Raw genomic sequence first — 21,594 nt, 5'->3', positions numbered from 1 at the left:
AAAGCTGGAAACTGCAGCTGTTTTTTTTTTTCTAAAAGATGCAATAAAAGTTAAGTTAGATGATTTAAAAACAGTTTGTGTGTTCGTTAGTTTCAAGACGTTTAACGACAGATCTCCTTTTGCGCTGTCACTCTCACAACCCAATTGTGGCAGGCAGAGGGCCACTTGATTGAGATCATCTGGCACACCAGCTGCTTCATTAGCAGAGGGCTGATAAAAGCCTGTCAGTAGAGCTTCAGGCAGAGACCTGCTGCTTCCAGGTGGAAGGTGCAGCAGCCTTTGGCTGTGTGTAGGGCCCTAACCATAGCCGGGTAGGTTTGTGCTTTGTTCACCTCCAAGTTGCTGCCGCACCATTCTTATTGTTATCACTGTGTAGATCGCAGGCAGTGTTTGGCCGCTCATGCAACTCCTGTGCAGAGTCCTCTTGAGCTGCGGGAGCAGGTGCCGCTGTTTTGGTTTCCATTGTTTGTTTCATCCCTGCTCTGCCCAACCTGGTGCACTGTGGTCCAAGAGCGGTGCCACGGCCGGCATTTTTGGGGATCGTGTGTGCTCCATACAGAGTGTCAGTGACTGCTGTCCATCCACGCACTGGCGAGCGGTGTGACACAGCAGGATTAACAGCTATTGGAGCGAGTCCCCCCTTCTGGCCTTCCATCGCCCCAGGCACCACCAGGCCCAGTGTCCCACCACCTAGGACTGGCGTCGGCTACGGCCACTGGATGTAAGGAATGTGGCATTGAGCCGGGTGCACTGCAACAGAGCGCACAGCTGGGTGCAGCTGACTTGTGGGCTGGTTTAGTGACTCTTTTGGGTATCTTTTAGAATAGGAATTTTAACAATTTCAAATAAAGGTTGTCTTTTTCTTTAAAAGCACAGTCTCGGTTTCCTGTGTCGGAGAGTCCTGCGCTTTTGGTTTTAGATTTCTGCTGGCGGCATTCACCGGGGAAACCATAATGCCACACAATGCATCATGGGAAATGCAGTGCATAAAACGGCCGAAGATCGGTTTTCGGAGCTTCATAGTTTTGTTCTCTTGTTCCACGGTCTGATACCGGATTCTGTGGAAAGCTACACCGCTAAAGACGAGCTTTAGCTGGTATTTCTGTTAGAACTGAGCGACTTTACGAGCTAAATCGGGACAAGGAAGTGAAGACTTTAAGCACTTCTGATTGGTCAGACCGATGACATGTGATTAACCCCCCCCAACACGGGACTTTTCCAAAATACAGCCGAAGGTGCAGCTGAATCGCGGTACCTTATCAAAATGTCTTTAATAAAATAAAATAAACGCAAAGAAAAGGTATTTTACGATCTTTTATATTCCTAACTCCTCAGTGTTTTATCAGGGCCTGTTTGGATGAACAGAGAGCTAAAATCCTGGAGATGGGAAATGTTTTTAGATCAGTTAATGAGGGCAATTTCCCACGGCACACTTGGCCATCTCCCACGGCACACTAGTGTGCCGCGGCACACTGGTTGAAAAACACTGCACTACAGCAATTAAACATTGAAGACCAGATTACCTCTGATCCCAAAATTCTTGCAAATTATGTTAGCCTGTTCTACAGTAAACTGTGTGCCTTTGAACCCAGTGAAGATCCTGATCACTATAATATACAGCAAATACAGGCCTCTGAACGGGATCTTTGTGATTCTCCTCTTTCAGAAAATGAAATACTTTTCTCTATTAACCACCTTAAGAATAACAAATCTCCTGGATCAGATGGCTTAACGGGAGAATTTTATAAACAATTTAGTGATATAATTACCCCCTTTCTAACACAGGTATTTGTTGAGAGCATAGAAAAAGGCATCCTTCCTCCAACATTAAATCGAGGTGTACTTACTCTGATACCCAAACACAAAAAAGATGTACTTCTCATTGACAACTGGTGTCCCATATGTTTATTAAATAATGACTACAAGATGCGTTGCATCTGTCTTTGCAAAAAGACTTAAATCTGTTTTAAACTCAGTTATTGCAGATACACAATCGGGATTCATGCAAAACAGACACATCTCCAATAACATTCGTCTTGTTCTTGATATTTTAGATTACTCACACCTGATCTCTGATGACAGTTTTATTCTCTTTTTAGACTTTTTTGACTCTGTTAATCATCATTTTATCTTCAGTTGTCTTCATAAATTTGGTTTTGGCCCTTTCTTCTGTAATACAGTTAAAACTCTGTATAATAATGCTAATTGTTTTGTCAAACTAAAAAATGGCACCTCCCCTAGATCTAATCTTAATAGAGGAATCAGACAGGGGTGTCCTATTTCACCGTATCTTTTTCTTTTAGTTACTCAAACTCTTGCTGATTATATCAATATTGATAAATTAAAAGGCATCTCAGTTCTTAATAAAGAAATTTTAATCATTCAACTAGTTGATGACACTACTCTTTTCTTAAGAGACAGCTGTCAGGTTCTCTGTGCTCTGAACCTTATTCAGTCTTTCTCTGATGTCTCAGGTCTACATCTCAATCTAAACAAATGTGAACTTCTTCCTGTTAAAGATTGTGCTTTAGAATCCATCTGCAACATTCCTGTAAAAGAAACTGTAACATATTTAGGCATTATTATTTCCAAAAGTAATTTAAAAAGATGCTCTTTAAATTTCACTCCCCTAATTGATAAAGACAAACGTTTTCACCAATGGCTTCAGAGACCTGAGTCTGAGAGGAAGGATTTTACTCTCCAAAGCAGAAGGGATTTCTAGACTAACTTACTCTGCTCTGCCTCTGCATCTGGACAATCAGACTCTTAAATCTATTGACCAAATGTTGTTAAACTTCATCTGGAAAAACCGTATTCATTATTTTAAAAAATCTGTATTAATGAACTCTTATGAAAAAGGAGGCCTAAATTTTCTTGATTTTACTACTTTAAATAATACTTTTAAAATAAACTAGATTAAGTCATATTTAAAAAATCCACGCTCCATTTGGAATATTTTCCCTCATCACATGTTTGCTAAAGTAGGTGGTCTCCATTTTCTTCTGCTTTGTAACTATAATATCGACAAAATCCCAGTGAAACTCTGCTTTTCATAGACAAATTCTTCTTTCATGGGTACTTATTTATAAACACAACTTTTCCCCTCATAAGTTTTTTATTTGGAATAACAGATATATCCTTCACAAGAACAAATCTTTATTTTACAATAATTGGTTTGACAATAATATCCTACTGGTGGGTCAGCTCTTTAAACACAATGATCAATTACTTAGATATGAGGAATTTAACCTTAAATACAACCTTGCTGTTCCTCCAAAAGAGTACGCCATTGTTTTTGATGCTGTTACTACTGAAATCTGTGAACTCTTTAAAAATACTGTACTTGATGCAAATATTTCCTTCATATCTCTAAGTGACCCCACTATTGGAAAATCTTGTTTCAACTGTGCCCGAATAAAGAACAAGATCATACATGCCCTGTTTCAGCAAAAAAAAAATTCTGTTCCCTCTGCTGTTTTTTATTGGAGAAAATTTATTCCTGACTTGCCCTGGAAAAATGTTTGGACCCTGCATCAGAAATTATTAATCAATAACAAGATGAGAGACGTCTCCTACAAACTCCTACATAGAATCTATCCCACTAATCAATACATGCTCAGATATAAGAAGACTATTGACCCCAACTTTACCTTTTGTAAAGAACACCCAGAAACAATCATTCACCTATTCTGGAATTGTAATATTACTAAAAAATTTTGGAAAGATTGTGCACGTTTTATAAATTACAAATTAGATTCACAATATCAGATGAAATTTGAACATATCATATTTGGCCTACACGAAAAAAATTTAAGATCAAACGTAAAATTGGCAATTAATCTAATTATAATATTTGGTAAATTTCATATTCACAAATCAAAGTTTTCCTTATCACAACTTTTTTTCCCTGTAATAATTAAAGAATTAGAATCTTATTTACATACTATCTCTAATAGCTTAAACAAAAAGGCCATACATTTTTATGAAAACTGTCTGTCTTTGAATATTTTCAATGCATAGCAATCTGTTTCTGTAATTTTCTTTTGTAATACATGTACCATCCCCTGACATTCTCGTTGTTATGACTATTGTTCCTGTCATACATATTTATTCTATTTGTTTTGAACAATAAGGTTTGAAATAAAAAAAAAAGGCTGCCAGAAGCTCTCAGAGAGACCTGAGCCTAAAAAGCAGAGTACTGCTGTCAAAAGCAGAGGGAATTTCTCAACTCCATTACTCTGCATTATCTCTGTACGTGGAGAATCAAACACCAAAATCTGTTTAACTTTATCTGGAAAAAACGTATACATTATTTAAAAAAAAAATCTGTTTTAATGAACTAGTACGACTACGAGAATGGAGGACTAAACTTTCTTGATTTTACCACCCTAAATAACACATTTAAAATAAACCTCTATTTTCCCCCCCGTGTTAATAGGACAAATTGAAATACATATCAGTAACATCTCCAAAAGTCTTAATCAGAAAACTGTATGTTTATATGAAAGTTGTAGAAACCTGAATGTTTTTATGTAAAATGCATGTAATATGTAGTATGGCATATCTGAAGTTTAAGTTTTGTAGTTCTGAAGTTTCTGAAGTTTCTGAAGTTTTGTAAAATTGTGTTTTTGTATTGTACTTCCGTTTTGTAAAATAAATTTTATTTAAAAAAAAACTGCTGCCAGAAGCCCCACTTTACTTGATTCCTAACCCACTATTTACCTATTAACAATGATGGGGGGGGGGGGGGGGCACAGATATTCGTTCATATTAATTTTCTTTTCTTTTTTTAAATTAAGTAATTTTAAACAATTATCATTTAGACCTGTTAAGGTTAGACAAGCAAATTCGACCTATTGTTTCTGAAGTCTTTCAAAAATATTTTGGAAATTAATGTCTATTAAAACGGTCTTTACAAACGCTTGACCTCATGTTAACAATTGTATTTGACTGTGTCTTTGTCATTGCACATTAGTTACCGTAGTGTCGAGGCTTATTGCAGTTACTACTTTGTCCACTAGGTGACAGTATTATTCCATGAACGGAACCAGTGACTTCTGCTTCTCTTTCAGTTTGTTTTATATTATCCAGACATTATTGTTTAAAATTAACTCTGATTATATCCCTTTTTTTTAAAGCAAATAAATCAAATAACGGAATTTGAGTTGCTTGGCAAAAATCATAATACTACTAATGTCAATGGCAGCATACCATTTATGATAAATAAACAGTTAATTTTCAGAAAAACATCTGTTTAACAAACATAAAGAAACATTGTTGAATGGAGACTCAATAAGTGTTCCAGCCTTTTGACAGACAGCAGTTTCTAGGAACACTAACACAGTCATTAAATGACTGGCAAACCAATAGAACTAAATATGTGTTTAATAAACATGGACACATTAAATAAACTCATATTTTGGCATTAAAAAAAAGGAAGTATAAGGTTTTTCTTTTAAAAATAAATTTTATTAATTAGCAATGTTGCACTTTTTAGTGAATGTAGTTTTGACATGTATTACAAATGTTAATTAAATCTTTTAGACCACAAAGATGATCTCAAACCAACCAATTTTCCTGGGATCAATGAATCTGCAGGTGAGATTTTAAACTGGAGGGATATTATTAGTGTTGGAGAGTGAGGTTTTACTATTTACACACATCAAATCTCTATTGGCTTTTTGTTGATAAATTCAAAATGCACTCCAGTCTCTTTGGTTGATTCCCAACTCCTTTCACTTCAGAGCTTTAAGTTATAGGCTATTAGGTTGTGTAACAACAAACTGGAATGATGTAAAGATACACTGGAAACCAGTGCCTTTTTATTTCTAATAATAATTACACAAATGATACTTGGCACAAATTGGACAAATGCTGCGTTTAATGGTGTGTCATGTTTGTTATTTTGTACTTTTTGTTCAACAGAATTTATCCTATTAAGGACGTTTAATTTATTTACATTGTTTTCATTCTTGTTTATTAAAACTGTATTATTGTAAATATAATCTTCATGTCACCTTTTCATTTCCAACCATTTGATCCCAGCATTAAAAGATAAAAGTACATTTTTTGTTTTAGGTTCTAAGAATACTTATAGTTTTGGGGTTCCATATGGCTTCCTGTCATTGGGCCTCCATACTCATGTTTTAATCAGTCTGTTGCACCTGGATCCTGATTTATTTGTTAATAAAAAGGAATTATGTTTGGAATGAAAACATGTTTACCCAGATTTTGAGGCAAGCATAAAATGAGCTAAGGATGAAACTAGAAGGGTCAGGATGTAAGTGTGTGACGTGACATCTTCAGTCGTGTTTAAAAAACACTGGGTTCCTTATGAGTTGACAGAAGTGCAGACACTTAACTGCATGCAGGTTTGGTGACATAAGTTATGACTAATATGTCTTACATAAACAGCTTGCAGAGCATCATGTCCAGGGTACTCACTGTAACAAAAACTGTTTCTAGTTTGAAGTTTTTGACTGTTGTATCAAGATTAAATGAAACCGTGTCCTCTGCACTGTAATGTGTGTGTGCAGCTGTTCAGAGAGGAAGCTCGTCTGTTCGCCTCATTCCTCTCACAGAGTGGGACTGATGGGTGTGAAGGAATCAGAGCGGATATAACTCTCTTTTCCCTTGTTGTCAGCAGTTAACGACTTGGTCGACCTCATAGTGTTTCACTTTGTCCGTTTGTGTGCTTCTGTGGTTGTGTGTTTGCATGAGTGTAAAAACGAAACATTTGCTGTTGTGATCGAGCGTGAGTGCCATTGCATATATGGCGTGCATGCTGCAGTGTGTTTTATAGTGAGTTTAATTAAAGATGAAAGTGGTGATTATTAATTGATGGAAGTTAGACTGTTCCATAATCTTCACTCATGGAGATGGGGGGGGGGGGGGGTGAGTGTAGGGGGAGTAGAAGAAACAGATGGACAACATCTCTTAAGACTTATCTGTTTCCATCAGGGGTACCTGCTTCAACTTTTGATGAGTTTAAATGCTTGTTTGCATTTTCTTAGTTGTTTTTTGCTGTCAGAGATGAGTGAACATCAAGCTCTTTCTTTTTTTCTTTATCTCTTCTCTGGCTCCATCTTACTCACTTCCTCCTACAGTGGTTCTAAGAGAGTCTCACAGTGTGTTGAGACTGTGAAAAATGGAGCAGGACCAGCCTCCCTTCCCATTTCATCTGCAGTCTAGAAAGCAGGAGAGGGGGACGCTGGTATTGTGGTCATCTGTTTTGGGATACAAGCTCCACATTCCTCAGAAAAGTGTGTGTTTGGCTGGGCTTTCTCTGCCCTTGAGAGGAAATAAATAATCACACAAACTGTCACAGCATCTGCACTTTATTAAATACTTTTGGGTCTTTTTGATGCGAATGGATCAATGGGGGTAAAAGCTCTTATTTTTATTCATTCTCTCACATTCTTTGAACAGAAAAAAACAACAATAAATATAAAGTAAATATGCCAAAAAGTAAAAGCGTTTATCTTCAACCCAACGACAGGAACACAAATGAAAAATTCAAAAATACAAATGCATTTTAAAAGCAGGAAACCAAAAGAATCCTACCTGTGGCAGTCAAACTGCCTGTTACCAAAAATAAAGAAAAGATTAAATAAGGTAAAGAGCCTTCAACCAGCAGAACACTTTGTGCTTTCATGAACACATCTACATGGTGTGGCAAGGTCAGGGCTAACATGCAGCAGGTAACGTCAGGAGGTTGGGAGGTGGCGTTAGAAGAATACCGGTCCACAGATGGGGAGGTCACAGCATGGAGTCCCTGCAGAGGACGATCTCCATTTCAGTGCGGTACAGTTTCCCTCCATCAGACAGAGCCATGATGCTCTTCTTGTAATCCACCAAGCCGGTGGCGTCCACATCCTACCAGAAACAGCATGGACTCACACCGTCAGTGGAAGGTGTTCAGGACAGCACACCTGCTATTTATGGAAAGTAACCCGAACAGATCAATCAATAAATAAACGATTCATTACCATTTTGTTCTTGTCACAGAGGTCCTTCAGCAGGGCATCCAGCTCCTGCTCATCAATGTAGCCGTTGCCATCCTGATAAACGAGAACACATGTGAGGCTGATGGGTGGCCTTTTCTAAAAGTTTCCACCTCTATTAGCAGCTGTTCAAATTATTCTCTGACAGGCTCTTCTGGTTGGAGGAGTACGTATTCAATAAGTCTTGAGATATTTCAAGCAAACCACCAAACGTCAAATTTGTGGCAAAACATTTTGTTAGGATTTACCATTCAGGATTTAGGATCATAAAAAGAGTGTTATCTCTTAGACATAATGTCTCTGTTGTATGGCTTAGAATAAATGGAAAAAAAGTATTTACGTGTAAGAGTGTTATTTATTGTAAACAATAATTCTCATGTTGTTAATGTGAAATTGACCATTGAGAGGATTTATTTAAAGGGCGACTGATCTCAGTATCCATTAGAAAGATTGCCATGATTGTTTTCCCCTGAGAATGAATCCAAATGATGTGATCCACTCATTCCACGGATTCCACTACCCCCATCCCCCCGGTAAGAGCGCCATGTGTGGTTGTGGGTCAAACACAGTGGCATTTTCTCTTTTGCAAAGCAGCACAGATCATCTTAATCTAGCATGGCTGCAGATATTTTATTAGGAAGAAAAAACAATCAGTTATAGTTTATTTTAATTGCAGACCCACATAACTAAGGGTATAGATAAACAAACGCACACAAAATATGTTTGCTTTACCTTATCATAGAAAGTGAAAAGGGAATCGAACTCCTTAACGGTAAGTCTGATGCCCTGCATGAGAGACAGAGAACAGTCAAATTTACTAGAAACTGATGAATATTTCTAGAAAGCACTAAAAGCCCCAGATTCACAATTGATACTAATCCATGCAGATTATAATAACTGGGAATAGAGTTGAGTTAATCCACATAATACAGCCTAATCCTCTGTTCAGAGGAATTGTTGATGTGTTCTCACGAGTCAGCACATGCACACGTAAACATGCTTGTCAGGATAAAGATTGATGCAGAATATCATTGGAACAATTTTACAAACGCTGACCTTGAAATCGTGAACCTTACTGCATTCTTGTTTAAAATTGACCCATCGTAACCCTTTTTTCCCCTTTTTTTTCCAGGAATGGGCTTTTTTTGTGGCAAACAGAGAGCAAACGCAATTATCTGCACAGAAATATATCTGATTCTACTCCTTTTCAGGTGCAGAGAAGCTACAAAACCTTTTGCAATCTAGGTTGTCAGTGCAGCCCACTAAGTGTCAGAGAGAACCGACACAGCCTGTCCAAAATTATGACTGTCAGCATTATGTAGGAGTTTCATAATGTCAATCATGCAAGCATAGAAAATATTGATATGCCGGTACTGAGGTCTGACATTTTGATTGCATCAAGGCTGATTTTAGATGTTTTGCATGAATGAACTTTCGACTTGAAGAAATTCTAACTGAAAATGTTAAAATGTCAGACCTCAGTTCTGTCAAGTGTAATGATTTCTCCTGCTCAAGATGAAAACATTGGGTGGGCGAGAACAACAAAGAACCTGCTCAGAATAAAACAAATTACAGCTTTTGAAGTTTATATTTACATGGACCAGAAAATCCAAGCCCGTCTCTGAGATGTTACAATATTAGAATTGCGTTACATGACTATATCTAATCCCAGAGGGATTTAGTGAGTACACAGTTGTGTCAAGGCACTTTTACTACACTTCAAAATCTGCCCATAGTAGTAATTCTATATGATGGGGCCCTTTTTTTTTTGCTTTTATTTTCTTACCTGAAATTTGAGCAGGAAATTCTCCTGAACTGGCAAAAGCCTGTGGTGACACAAAGAGGCTCATTAGTTGTTCATCTTGCAGGCATACTTAAGGCAGAACTTTATTTAAGAAGCTAAGCAGATGAATAAAACAGAAATAGCTTTCACCTCGCCATTTCAGAAAGGCCCAGCTTTCCGTCACCATTAAGATCAAACATCCTCAGCTACACAGAAAAAAAAAAACAAGAAATGGATCAGGTAAACTAAAAAAAAAAATTCTACAAGAGCATTTCTAAAAAACATTTTTTTCAACTGAGATTAAACAGTCGTTACAGGCCATTGAATGTTGACAGGACAAATTGAATTTCACTACCGTGACCACCACAGCAAAGTTTAATTTTATGATATATTATTGTTTTTCTTTAAATGTTAACTGAACTTCTGTGATTGCAGTGTTATTAAAAAAAGATCCCATTGAGACTTTAAAGAGGAAATCTTTTCTATCCTTAAAGCAAATTCAACAGCAAGTTCATCTTTTCAAATATAAGAGAGGAAGAATTTAAACTAATGTCTTAAACAATTCACTTGTATCATCACTGTCAAATGTATATTGTAAAAGTCTTTCACAGAAATATACAGATCCAGTCAGGAATGGATCATACAGTGACCTGCAGTGCATCGTGGTTAAAAATCTTGACTATTGTCTTTATTACTGCTGAGGACAAACGATACTTAAAGAATTAACTAGATACCATCAAACAAGGAAATGGAGTAAAAAAGTATATATATTATGGTCCAAAATAAATTTGAAGAATGAGATTTCAAATAACTAAATCTAAGAAAATAAAATGTGCGAGATCTACTTTGAAATCAACATCTGTAAAATTTAGGGAAGTATCCACATTTCCTTCATTTATGCAAACGATTTATGTCTTTGTAAATTTGTGATTGCGATTAGTCATTTGAATATATAAAAGATGTCATATTCACAATGGTTTGTGTATATTCAGTGAGTCTTTTGTCATCGTAGATCCTGTTGGCCTTCTTCAGCAGGTCGGACAGAAAGCCCTGAGGATGGAAACCAATTGGACAAATGAATCACCTAATCCATGAATGAACAACAGTATATGATCATGGGAAAAAATTAAGATTTTAAAGTGCTTTCTTCAATGTGTAATAGCACAGTAGTTGAGTCATTGATTATTTTAGTCCCAATTTCCTCAAAAACATAAAAAAATGAACCACCTCCTTAGTTTGTCTTAATTTTACAATGGGTTTATGGAAAAACATTCTATTAACAATGTTATTGGTTAAACATTATTTGACAAATTATATAACTAAAATAGATCGTATAAAAATCATAAAGAAACACAGAAGTTAAACATTGTTCACAATTTTTCAATTCCAGTTATTTTAACCATCGCATAGGTCAGAATGAATTACCATAATTCATATTTAAGTTTTTTTGTTTTTTTAAGTCTGCGGTCAAAATATGCCATAAAACATGTTCAAAGGAGAAAAAATATAATATTGAAGCATTACTGACAGCTTGCAGTGTTACCTTTAGTTCATTTGACTCGATATATCCACTGCGGTCAGTGTCATATTTTCTCCAGGCCTGCATTGAAGAGTATTTTTAGAAGACATCTCATTTAATTTTGTCCCACAGTAACAGCAAAGGCATAGACATCTGGACTGCGGTGTGATCTGACTATGTTCAATCTCTTTCCAAAAATGGACACCCAAATTTCTCTGGTTCAACAGCAGGATGGCTCCATTCATAATGAATGCCTTTCTCAGAATCTCAGAATATCTTCGATGCACAAAAGAGCCTGAATGCACCACCACAAACTATTCTTGTAGGGTAGGAAAGCAAGAATGCATGTCATTGTGTGACACCCCGTTTCACTCAAACTAGAGCTAAATGACTCTTTGCTTTCTTTGTTTCACAGTTTGCAAACAGATACAGTTTTATAGTTTGCAGATTGGCAAATGCAGACTCCATAAATGCAGACCCCATAAAAGACAAACAAGTAACATAACTCTTTTCCAACAAAGAAATTACAGATTATCATTAAAAAATAATGCTAAACACACAGACAAGATCATTTTTGCACTAAAGAAAAACATAATTGATTTAATATCAAATGATCAATACTAAAAGTAAACTAACGTTTGTCACTTTTACAACGTTACTGTGTTCTGAGCATTATAAACAAGCAGATGTTTGTATGTGAAAGTCAGAAATAAAGGATTGACATTTCAGGCAAATCTAAAGAAAATGTGAACCACACCAAGACATTTTGTGTCACTTGAACAAACAGAACAGACTGTAAAGACATGCTGGCTGGAGGCACAGCTAGATTTTTTTTACAGCTCAGTAAGGTTTACCAGAGCATCCTCCCCTCAACAAATACAGTACTCCAGCGATGACACAAAGTAGCCGAGGCTTTACAGTCATTAAACTGGACAGCTTTGGATTTGCATAAAAGCTTGACTGAGCAGATCTAACTTAAGGAGTTATATAAGAATTCTCACAGTCCATCGATGAACAAGGTGAGAGCTACAGATGTAAAAAACCACAAACTTACATTCATGAATTCAGCACTGGATCCAACAAACTCCCTGAAACACAGCAGGAAGTTTTCTTCTGTGGGCAGAATCTGAGCCAGCTACAGAAAGAGAGGGCTCTGATTTCCAGTTTGAATACATACATCCTTTTTCAGGCTTTACTTATTTAGGTCATATTAACTTGATTTTAACTGATTCCTCACCTCTGACATTTCAATCCTTCCATCGGAGTTCTTATCAAAGTTGGCCATGAACTCCCTCATCTTCTCCTTGAAGGATGCATGTGAAGGATCCTGCAACCAGATGAGAGGATAGAAAATCTCCAACTGCACCACTGACAGCACAGTTATATAAACTTGATCAATCAAGAGAACACCATCTAAAAACATGTCGTTCATTATCAACATTAGAAATATACTTTGTAAGCAAAAACAGACCCACAAATTTCTGCCTTAGAAAATTAGAGACTTCATACTCTGGGTGACCTAAATACATTAAAAACAGACTCAGATGAAAATTGTGTTTTTAACATGATCTTGTGGTATTTTTCTTGTGATGAAATGTGTTTCTTTAGTGTTTCTTTATTCAAATTGCTCAGCAGATGAAAGAATGCAGCTTGTAGGTTGAGACAGCCTATAAGTTACTACGGCAGGCAACAAGGTCCCTGCTCCGATCCATCTGATGTATCCACTTGGAGACAAATAGATCCATGTAAGTCTTTCTTTTCCTCATCTGACATGGCATCTGGCTCAAATCTGTACATCTGATAGCTCCAATATTGCTCACTAGTTTTGTTGCACCACCAATGGTTGGGGTTGTGAGGAGTTGTAAGCTAGCAGGAGAGCGCGCAAACAGATGGATCAAACTCACAACTTCATTTTCACAAATATTCCAATGGAATGGACTTGACTACTTAAGGTAAGACCCTGTTAATGGGCCATATCTCATATTTTCATGACTTTCTATGTCCAACCAGTGAAGTTTTTCTACACTGGATCAAGATGAATTTGGAGTCAGAACTCCAACTGAGCTTGTCTGAGACCTTCATGGAAGAAATATAAGGGCCGTTATCTCCCAGTCGAGTTGTTTTAGAATAACACTTCAAAGTTTTTTAATAGAGTACAAAAAGGGTCAAAATTTTATCCAAATAAATTTGATGACACAAGCAGTAGATGGTCACAGACCCCATGCAACCTTACCCTTGTGTTCTGGACTTGCCTTGGGTCATTTGAATTTTGGCAATAAAATAAATTTAACCCCCAACTCCTTATTTGGCTATAATGGCAAACCTTCAGACAGTCATCACACCACAACCATCCAAACCAACGTTACTGCCTTCACCTCTCTTATTACCTGTAATAGAATTCTATTGCTACAGAGATCACCCCAACCACTGTGAGTTTACGTTTGGTTACAATATATTTTATAATTGAAGAAGAACACGTTCTCACTTGGAGGTTCTTCTAAAAGATTACTCACTGGAAATAATTACTCAAATATCTAGATGAGCTACCAGCCCGGGAAGTTTCTCTGTTTAAATCCATTGCATGGTCAAAGGCAAACTTCCTGTAAGGATGTTGTCTTTTTTTCTGTTTGTTTGATTTCAGTTATGTTATCTTTTCTGTTCTTGTCATCTTCTGTTTTCAGGTTTTGGGAACTGTATTCTCCCTGTCACAGTTACACCAGATTAAAGTTGCTAAATATCCACAGTGGTCTTGATTGAAGTTAATGATTTTCTATGTGTTTAAGTGTTCTGGTTTTCAGGTCATCTGCATTTTTTATTCTCCCATTGGTTTATAGGTTTGTCATGCTTTGAATCAATCCATTAAACTTCCCACCACCAAACCCAGTCTCCTGCATTTTGGGTCCTAAACCACCAATCCCTGAAATGTATTAGTCTGTGGGGGAACTCCAAAGAAATGGAGGGGTAAATGAAAAGAAGGTGGGGGGGACAAGAGGAGCTGATGGTCACTAATGTTAGGATTTGCTTTAGATGGATTGGCACTGGCTCCTTATTTTTGCATTTTTAATAAAATAATTTCTGGTAGTTACACTTGCTTACACTTGCTTATTTAATGTTTCACTGTATATTATTATATTTACCGGTATATATTTCACTGTATATTATTATCGTATCTCTTGTTTCTTACTGAGGTGTTACTCAGTAACTGCTGATCCTTGACATGTTTGATTGCAAATTATCAAAAGAAGGAAGGAGGGTTGGTGCAGTGGGAGGTAAGTCATTTAAGTTTACTTAACATTATGTAAAAAGAAAAAAGAAAACACTGATGCATCCACTTGAGACAAACAGACCCATGCACTTCTTTGTCTTTCTCATCTGAGCTGACATCTGGCTCAAAACTGTACGTCTGGATGGCTACAATGTTGCTCGCCATTTTTGCTGTGCTGCTAATGTTAGGTTCAGGTTGTGAAAGCTAGAGGGAGTAAAAGAGATGGATGATGAGAAGTAGGGGTGGGCTTAGTCTGTGTCAATAGCCCACAACTCAGAGGTGGATTTCTAATGAACTGCTGTCACTCTGCAGAAACTATGTCTTAGAAAAGTACAAATTTTTGGATTTTGGCCAAAGATTAGAAGACCACTGGGAACCCTTTCACAACAGATCAAAAGATGATCGGAGTGGGTCTTAAAAGATAATCACCCAGAACTTCTGGTACTATGTGCTTATTATCCCTTCACCAAAGGCATTCTCAGGCCAAACTCATTTTACACCTGGTTCTGTTGAAACCATCAGTGTTTCAAATGAGCATCTCTTTGGTCAATCGCCACATCAAGATGCAGCTTCTCTGACGACCTCTTACTTCTGTTCCTCAGTCTTACTTACATTTTTCTTCTCTCATATCTATAGTTGAGTTTTTCAGTTCTATAATTTCTCAATGAGAGTCTCCAACACCGCTTTCCTGTGCATGATTTTATATCCCCCTTTGTCAGACGCTTTTAAATTAAGCAGCTGTCAAATGATTAAGCAAAAGTATTTCAATATAGATATTAAATGTTTTTCTGTAATTCCAAACCCTCACCGTGATTTGTCATTTAAGGATTATGTTGAAGAAGTCACCGTGTATGCATTTACTCACCTCTGGAACATTTTCAATAAATTCAGCAATCTCTAATCCTAATGCGCATGCATTTGTCATTTTAAGACTACATTATTATAATGGTTTATTTTCTGCTCTTCTTTGTTCCAGTGTAATGATCCTGCAAATGATTCAGGATGCTGGTGACAGAAGAATAATAAACACTGAAAGACTCACATCACAGCAGTGAAAATCTCTCCATTAGCTACCAGTTCATGCTGGATCAGTTTCAACAGTGTTTGCTTGTGTTATGTTTTATTAAACAGTGGTGCTTCTTGCAAACCTTTTAGTTTAGTCTTATTTGCTATTCTTTGTTTATGTACTTTTATTAGGCAACATGGAATATCTGTAAAATTTTGGGGTGGCATAATTCAATAAAAAGAGAGTTAATAAATCTAATTACACTGTTTAATTGTAACTGATAAATGCCCTAACTTAAAACTCACACATTAGAATTTCTTAGATTTTAAAACCACTGTGCTTTGTAATATGTCTCTGTCAGTGGAATAATATTTATGAAACAGTATAGTTTTGAAGCTACAATAAATAAAAACCTTCTATAAGACCAGGTTTGCCAGATATTTCTCAAAATGACAAGAGAATTGCCTTCAGTGGTCGAGACTGGCTCTGGCAACCCTGTGACCCCGAAAGGGATATAATTTGTTAAGAAAACGGAAGGATGGATGGATGGACATTAAAAAAAAATCGCTAGGCACTTTGCAAAACTCCTAAATATAGAAGTTGGAAGAAAGTGGTTGCATTTTAAAGTGTTATAAGTTGCTTCATTTTAAGCATAAAAGCTTATCTGTTCTCTGATGGAGGCCAAACAAGCAACCCTTTACCTCCCTAAAGCCAAAGATCTAAGTTTTCTTGGAAGAAGCATCAAAGAAGTATTTCATTGTTGGTGTAATAAGGGATGAATGCAAAATTATGATAGTGAAAGAATAACTGTGACTAGCCAGTTCTTTATGGAGAGAAATTAGACTCAGTCATAGTTCTTGCTCATCAAAGTAGGATTTTTTATTACCCCAGTCAGAACTTTTTAATGCACCCAAAGCACCAATCTGCTACCATACAGCACACAGATGGAACGATTAACTCAGAAGTACCCCAACTCTTTACATGTTTAAAAACATACGCCTGAACTCTCACAGTTTTGTTTAACTTACTTTGGTATTGAATATTTTCATTTTCCTTTTCCTGTACGCTGCCAAATATTTTGCATTTCTTAAAAAAATTTGTGATTGCTTACATGTATGAAAGGTGTTATACCAATAAAATGGCCTTCTCTACTGTAGATGTGTTTTTTGAAACATGGTTTGGTCCGCTTCATTCTTTGGTTAATGCTCAAGTCTGTAATAAATTAAAAACAACCTAAAGCCTTTTGAAATCTTTCAGATTGCCCTTGCCAATTAAGCAGTTTGTTGTGCTATCCTACTTTTAGTCAAATGAGATTTGTCGGTGTTGTGCTGTGCTGTGTCTGAGAATAAAAATATACAGGTAGCTAATTGTGAAGAAAGTTCCACTTGACTGACATTTACAGGCAACACTACACTATACTATACTTTATACTGCCACCAGTATGAATGTTTTCAGCGCCAGTCTGTCTTTTACCAGACACATCTGCTTCGTTAATCCCAGAGATTGGGAATTGAAATGGTTCCCCAGTAACTGGTGCACATCTGTTCCTCACAGGATTCAAATTTTGAAAACATATTTTTTAAACTCCAGTGATTACAAATCTACAATTAAATTTAGGGACATGTAAAAATGTTCTGTTGTTGTTACCTTAAAGATATCAATGTCATGTCAGATCTAACAAACTTCAAATTTCTACTATGTTTTTGTTTGTGAGTCAACACAAAATTCCCACTATTGTGTTCTCAGTGGTTGTTTTACCACAGTACCACTTTGAAAGTCAGTAACACCAGAATAATGATGTAAACAATAAAATGTAAGACTTTTCTGATGGACTGATCTGTTCAAGGTGTATACCGTCTTTATCCAGAAGTAGCTGGGATGTACTCCAGCAACCCCATGAGAAGGACCAAGACGGTACGAAGGCTTCACCGATGGATGGACTTAAGTCTTGATGCTTGACTTAAACTTGTATAAAAGATACCTGTCATAACAGCTATACAAACTAGAGTCATTTGAATTCCCAGATTCAAAATAGATTCTATTTGTTGTTGTTTTAAACCTTTGGAATGAAACTTTTACAGGCACGAACTCACCACACCGGCTCCTCGTCTTGCAGACTCCAGCTGTGTGAAGAAATTCTCCAGCTCTTTCCCTTCAATGTAGCCATTCCCTGTGCAGTAAAGAAACAGAATAAGTTTGACACAATTAGGGTTTTAAAGCTTCAAGGCAATTTCAAGCTCTGTCAATTGTCCAAAATGTGACTCCAGTTCAAGAAATATTGATTCCTGACCTGCTCAAGTTTACTCCATCAAAGCCTTGGTAGTATGTGATATTTGGTTTGTTTAAGGGTTAAATAAATGCATATAATTTATACTGTACAATAATGTGTTGTTTCACATCTACAAAATTATTCCAAATCCTTCCATTCTACAAAGGGTCTAGAAAGTGAAAATAAGCGTATTTCACAGCTTTCCTTATGTTCCGGTGCTGTGTGCTGCAGCAAAGCACGCACACACACACACACACACACACACACACACACCCACACACACAAACACACACACACATCCCATGGCTGAAGTGGCACTGAAGTGTGAGTAGCACAGTGAATGTCTTCTTGCTTGACAGGATGAAAGCGTGCAATCAGATTGATGCTTATTGGGGCATTCGGTCATTCTTTCTGCATTTGCACTACTTAAAGCACAGAGAATGATTTAATGCTATAATTTACTGCACTGGGCTACGTGTAAATCACAGGGTATATAAGGCACTCCATGTGCCCTTTTCACTCATAAAACTGACTCCCATCTGTCACGAGTCCAAGCAGGGATTGTTGGGTCGTGTGCCGACTAACGTAGAAAAGAGGCATATATAAAATTGTTATTTCAATTCAGAATAAACACAGATGCACTCAGTAAAATGCAGAGATTCATCCCAGTGCTTTCTTCATCTTTTAATCTCTTATCCTTTCATCCCGCCTTTTTTTATATCATTTTCTCCCTTACCTCCCCCATTGCTCCCATCCCCCACCCATCCATATGTATGCACTGTACTTCAGAGGTGCTTCCATCCGTGTTCAGAATTAGATGACATTTCTTGTCAGCCTGCATTTTTTATTCAGTTCTGATCAATTTTGCTTTGTCAAATGAATTCAATGCAACTTTTATTTTTAGAAAAATTTGATAAAAACACACCTTTGCATTAATTTTTTAAGCAGCAATCATCTGAAAGACTTTGCATCTCTTGCTACACATGCTGACACACAATAATGCATTCTTGAGCATCAGCTCTTTTATCTGTTTATTTAAAAAATTTATAAAATGCAGCCAGCAATGGTTCTCAGCAATGACATGACTTCCAGCCACTTCAAGTTAGCATTTTCTCTCTTTCAAATGGTCTAAACAGGGGGACAACACATTAAAAACAAATTATCTATTGAGATTTCTCACATATTTCCATTTCAAACGTTTCAAATGAGTGAAAACTAAAAGCATCACAATATCCCTTTTTTAGTGTCCACTCACTACATATAAATTGCACATGCTCACACCAAATAAAGCCTGCAGACAACTTCTCACCACAACTAATTAGTGAGTAAGTCATCAATTATGCATAAGAAAACTGACAGGGTTTTGAAGCTTCCTATATCCTCATTTTTGCAGGTATTGCAGGAAAAATACTGAAATGTCTCATTGTCTTTTACCTATGTCTTTTCTTAAAGAAAGAGTGCTTTAATCCGGTATCTTAAAAAATGTCCACAGTTACGTGTTTTTGTCTTGATCATTGCCAGAGTCAAGGTCAGATCCAAAACTCAGCTGTCACAAGAACAGCACTGCACTAAGCAGATGCCCTGCCATCCACCAAGGTATTTTTTTAGACAAGGTTCAAGTGCTGGTTGCTCAATGGCACATTAAAACACAACCCAACTGTTTCACACATGATGACCCATTAAGGCTCGTGGCATTAAACTGTTAAATCCCTGCAGTGTTGCTCTTCAGCTGCTGCACTTCTTTTAAATCAATAGCAGTGATGATGTAATGAAAATGTTGGCGTGAAACTTAGGATGGCAGTGTTTTCTGCAGTGATGGGTTGTCCCTGTTGCAGCAGAAAAAGGTTTGGTCTGTCACTGCTGCTCTGCAGCTGCGCACAAAAAAACAGGCTTCTGATGACACCGCAGACACATCTGATAAGACCTCAGGGTGAGTTATGGAGTTACGAACTGTTAGCAGATCATCACGGCTCAATCCACTCGAGTGAGAACAGTTCATTTCTGTAACAACTGAGCAGTTTACAGTCTAAACGGGACCAACAAGCTACCTTGCATCTTTCTGCAAGCAAACAGGACACTGCAGACATTAAAATTCTCAAAAAGGACAGCTGTAATTCATTGAAAGCTGAGGATCAAGTCATTTAAACTATTGAAATCCCTTCCATTGCAGCATATTGACCCCTCTGACACTATATTGAAAATCAAAGCTTACTCTTGTCTTGCATTACAGACATTAAAAAAGTTTTAGTCATCTTCTGAAAGGCATGTGGTCAGTCAGGATCTACAGGCTCAAGAAGAAATACCTCAGTGTTTATGAATTAAATTCTCTCCACCAGCTGTGCTACGTTTTGGGGTCCCCAACACTTAATTCCTGCCTTTTCTTCACCAGCAAGTTTTAAAAAAAAGACTCAGAAGATCTACTTTCCTTGCAGAGGATAAAAAACGACCCCCACTGTCATTCACCTGACATCCCAACACAATGATCTCTTCTCCTTTTCCTCTCCCTCTCATCTTTTCCTCCTTGAGTTCATCTCACAAGTCTTCCTACATATTTCCCATCTCCTCCTTACTTTTTCTCACTTTTTACACCTCAACATTTCTCTCTAAGGATTATTCCTTAAACATATCAACATCTTTTCATAACAAAAAGTAAGAAATATTAACAACAGTTTCAATAGGAAATTAATGTAGTGGTCCAGGCAATTAGGACTAATTAAAGAAACTGCACAGAGGATTGCATTCTGTCTTTTAATTATTTTTTCATATTGTTTAAAACTAATTTAAAAACAATTAATCTGATAAGTGTTTGTCATTCCCTGTCAGAGGTGACATCCAGCCATGTTCCTATCGTCTGTAATGTTGGTCATTGCGCGCGCGCTGATCGGATGGAGGAGCGCACTGACCGTCCGTATCAAAGTGCTTCCAGATGTCGATGAACTGCGCCGCGGTGAGCTCCGCTAGCTGCAGCAGGGGCAGCTGCTCCGCCTGGGTTGCCATCTCTGAGGTTTTTCCGTCCTTTTGCTCGATTCTAAGAGTAGGGGATAAACTTTTCCTGGCGCAGAGCTCTTCACTTCTACAAGCAGCGCCTCCTTGGCCGGCGCTTTTAAACCACCCGCGGCGCGCGCGCTTCCTCTGCCCACCGTGAGGAGGCGTCACCACCGCGCACTGGAACTATGAGCAGCAGGAGGTGTTTGCATGTGTGTGTGTGTCCTTAGAGCATTAAGGAGCTTCATACATCAACCAGCTGAGATATCTGAAAGACGGTGGAGGGTTTTGGGGGGAAGGAAGATCTGACAACTTCTCTGCAGGCACCATTAGATGTCAAGTAAAGCATAAATGAATTATTAGCTCCTGCAGATTAACAAAAAAAAAAACCCTCATTTTACTTTCAACCCCTTCTGCACCCTTCCCTCCTCTCCATCATCCCTCCCTGCTGGCAGGTCAAAGGAGCATAAGCTCCTTGGCAAATTGCATGGTACTCGGAGTGGAACCCACCAGCAGCTGTTGATACATTGCTAACAAATCTGTGATGCTTTTTTATTTTTTACTGCTACCTTTCCTGAATGCACTTTTCATTTTCTTCTGCTGTGCTGCAGCTTCCTCCCCGGTTCTTCACAAGGTGAAGTGATGGATGAGTTTTGGGTTGGAAAGGATTATGTTTGGGGAGGATGCACATTTTTCTCCCCTCCCTGCAGAGTTGCAGGCTAATATTCACTGAGAGACAGAAGAAAGTAAACAACATTTTATAT

At 37.5% G+C, this 21,594-nt stretch overlaps 1 protein-coding gene and 1 long non-coding RNA gene across 2 annotated transcripts; one reads left to right on the top strand and one right to left on the bottom strand.

Moving 5' to 3' along the window:
- The first annotated feature begins 154 nt into the window (after window positions 1-154).
- On the top strand, window positions 155-870 carry LOC105357155. Its single transcript, XR_911181.3, has 2 exons — window positions 155-311; window positions 377-870. It is a non-coding gene; the product is annotated as an uncharacterized LOC105357155 (long non-coding RNA).
- Window positions 871-7,319: 6,449 nt separating this feature from the next.
- LOC101167606 (calretinin) lies at window positions 7,320-20,916 on the bottom strand. Its single transcript, XM_004067199.3, has 11 exons — window positions 20,749-20,916; window positions 17,670-17,746; window positions 12,543-12,632; window positions 12,360-12,440; window positions 11,330-11,386; window positions 10,759-10,836; window positions 9,937-9,992; window positions 9,790-9,829; window positions 8,736-8,789; window positions 7,989-8,060; window positions 7,320-7,875 (listed from the first exon to the last, which is right to left on the bottom strand). The coding sequence occupies exons 1-11, from the start codon at window positions 20,840-20,842 to the stop codon at window positions 7,759-7,761; spliced, it is 816 nt and encodes a 271-aa protein (XP_004067247.1). The 5' UTR covers window positions 20,843-20,916; the 3' UTR covers window positions 7,320-7,758.
- Between the last annotated feature and the right edge of the window lie 678 nt (window positions 20,917-21,594).

Source organism: Oryzias latipes, chromosome 3 (assembly GCF_002234675.1).
Source record: "Oryzias latipes chromosome 3, ASM223467v1".
Classification (NCBI taxonomy): domain Eukaryota; kingdom Metazoa; phylum Chordata; class Actinopteri; order Beloniformes; family Adrianichthyidae; genus Oryzias; species Oryzias latipes.
The sequence above is the reverse complement of the archived record's forward strand: the minus strand, read 5'-3'. Positions and strand labels throughout refer to the sequence as shown.

Excerpts from the sequence above, each read along its gene's own strand:
- LOC101167606 (XM_004067199.3), bottom strand. The coding sequence starts at position 20,842 with ATGGCAACCCAGGCGGAGCAGCTGCCCCTGCTGCAGCTAGCGGAGCTC. Across the intron at positions 17,747-20,748 it reads GAAGCACTTTGATACGGACG|GGAATGGCTACATTGAAGGG; the intron begins GTCAGTGCGCTC and ends TTTACTGCACAG. Across the intron at positions 8,790-9,789 it reads ATTTCCTGCTCAAATTTCAG|GGCATCAGACTTACCGTTAA; the intron begins GTAAGAAAATAA and ends TCTCTCATGCAG.